The sequence below is a fragment of the Penaeus monodon genome, chromosome 25 (assembly GCF_015228065.2).
Source record: "Penaeus monodon isolate SGIC_2016 chromosome 25, NSTDA_Pmon_1, whole genome shotgun sequence".
Classification (NCBI taxonomy): Eukaryota; Metazoa; Arthropoda; class Malacostraca; order Decapoda; family Penaeidae; genus Penaeus; species Penaeus monodon.
Window position 1 is genome coordinate 33,925,884 of NC_051410.1, and position 563 is coordinate 33,926,446.

At 52.4% G+C, this 563-nt stretch overlaps 1 protein-coding gene across 1 annotated transcript in view; it reads right to left on the reverse strand.

Moving 5' to 3' along the window:
* The window catches only part of LOC119589162, a gene marked incomplete in the record, with an annotated part of 255,201 nt that overhangs the window by 139,483 nt on the left and 115,155 nt on the right, over positions 1 to 563 (reverse strand). Inside the window, 1 exon segment of the mRNA XM_037937749.1 lies at positions 14 to 533. Within this exon segment, the coding sequence (XP_037793677.1) occupies positions 14 to 533 (520 nt within the window).

The following is a 563-nucleotide window of genomic DNA, read 5'->3' on the forward strand; positions in this document are numbered from 1 at the left end:
CATCGTTTCTTACCTTAATCTCTTTTCGGGGGAGAGCGACAGCCTCGCATATTCTTTATCGAAGCTTCTCTCCCTCCTCTCTCCTTCCCTCTTCGCTTTCTCCGGGCTCTTCCTCTTCACCCGTTCTTCACTCCTCCTTTTCTCTCTCTCCTCGCTCCTTCTCCTCTCCTTTTCCTCGCTTCTCCGCTTTTCGCGATCTGTGCTCTTTCTCCTCTCTCTCTCTTCGCCGCTCTTCTTCCTCTCCCTCTTCTCCTCCTCATTCGGCGCTCTCCTTTCCCGCTCGAGCGATTTCCTCTTCTCCTTCTCTCTCTCACTCCTTCTCTTCTCTCTCTCTCCGATCCTCAGCCTTTCATACTCGAGTTTCTTGTCCTTCTTCTCCCTCTCCTTCAATTTATCACTGCCGTGGCTCGTCCCCTTCGCTCTCTCTCCGTCTCTCCTCCTTTCCTTCTCCTTGTGTTTCTCTCCTTCGCTCTTTCGCCTCTCTTTCTGCTTCCCTTGGTCGCTCTTTCTCGTCTCCGTCACAAGTGAGCCTCCTGTGGAAAGGAAAGGGAGAAGGAATCAAC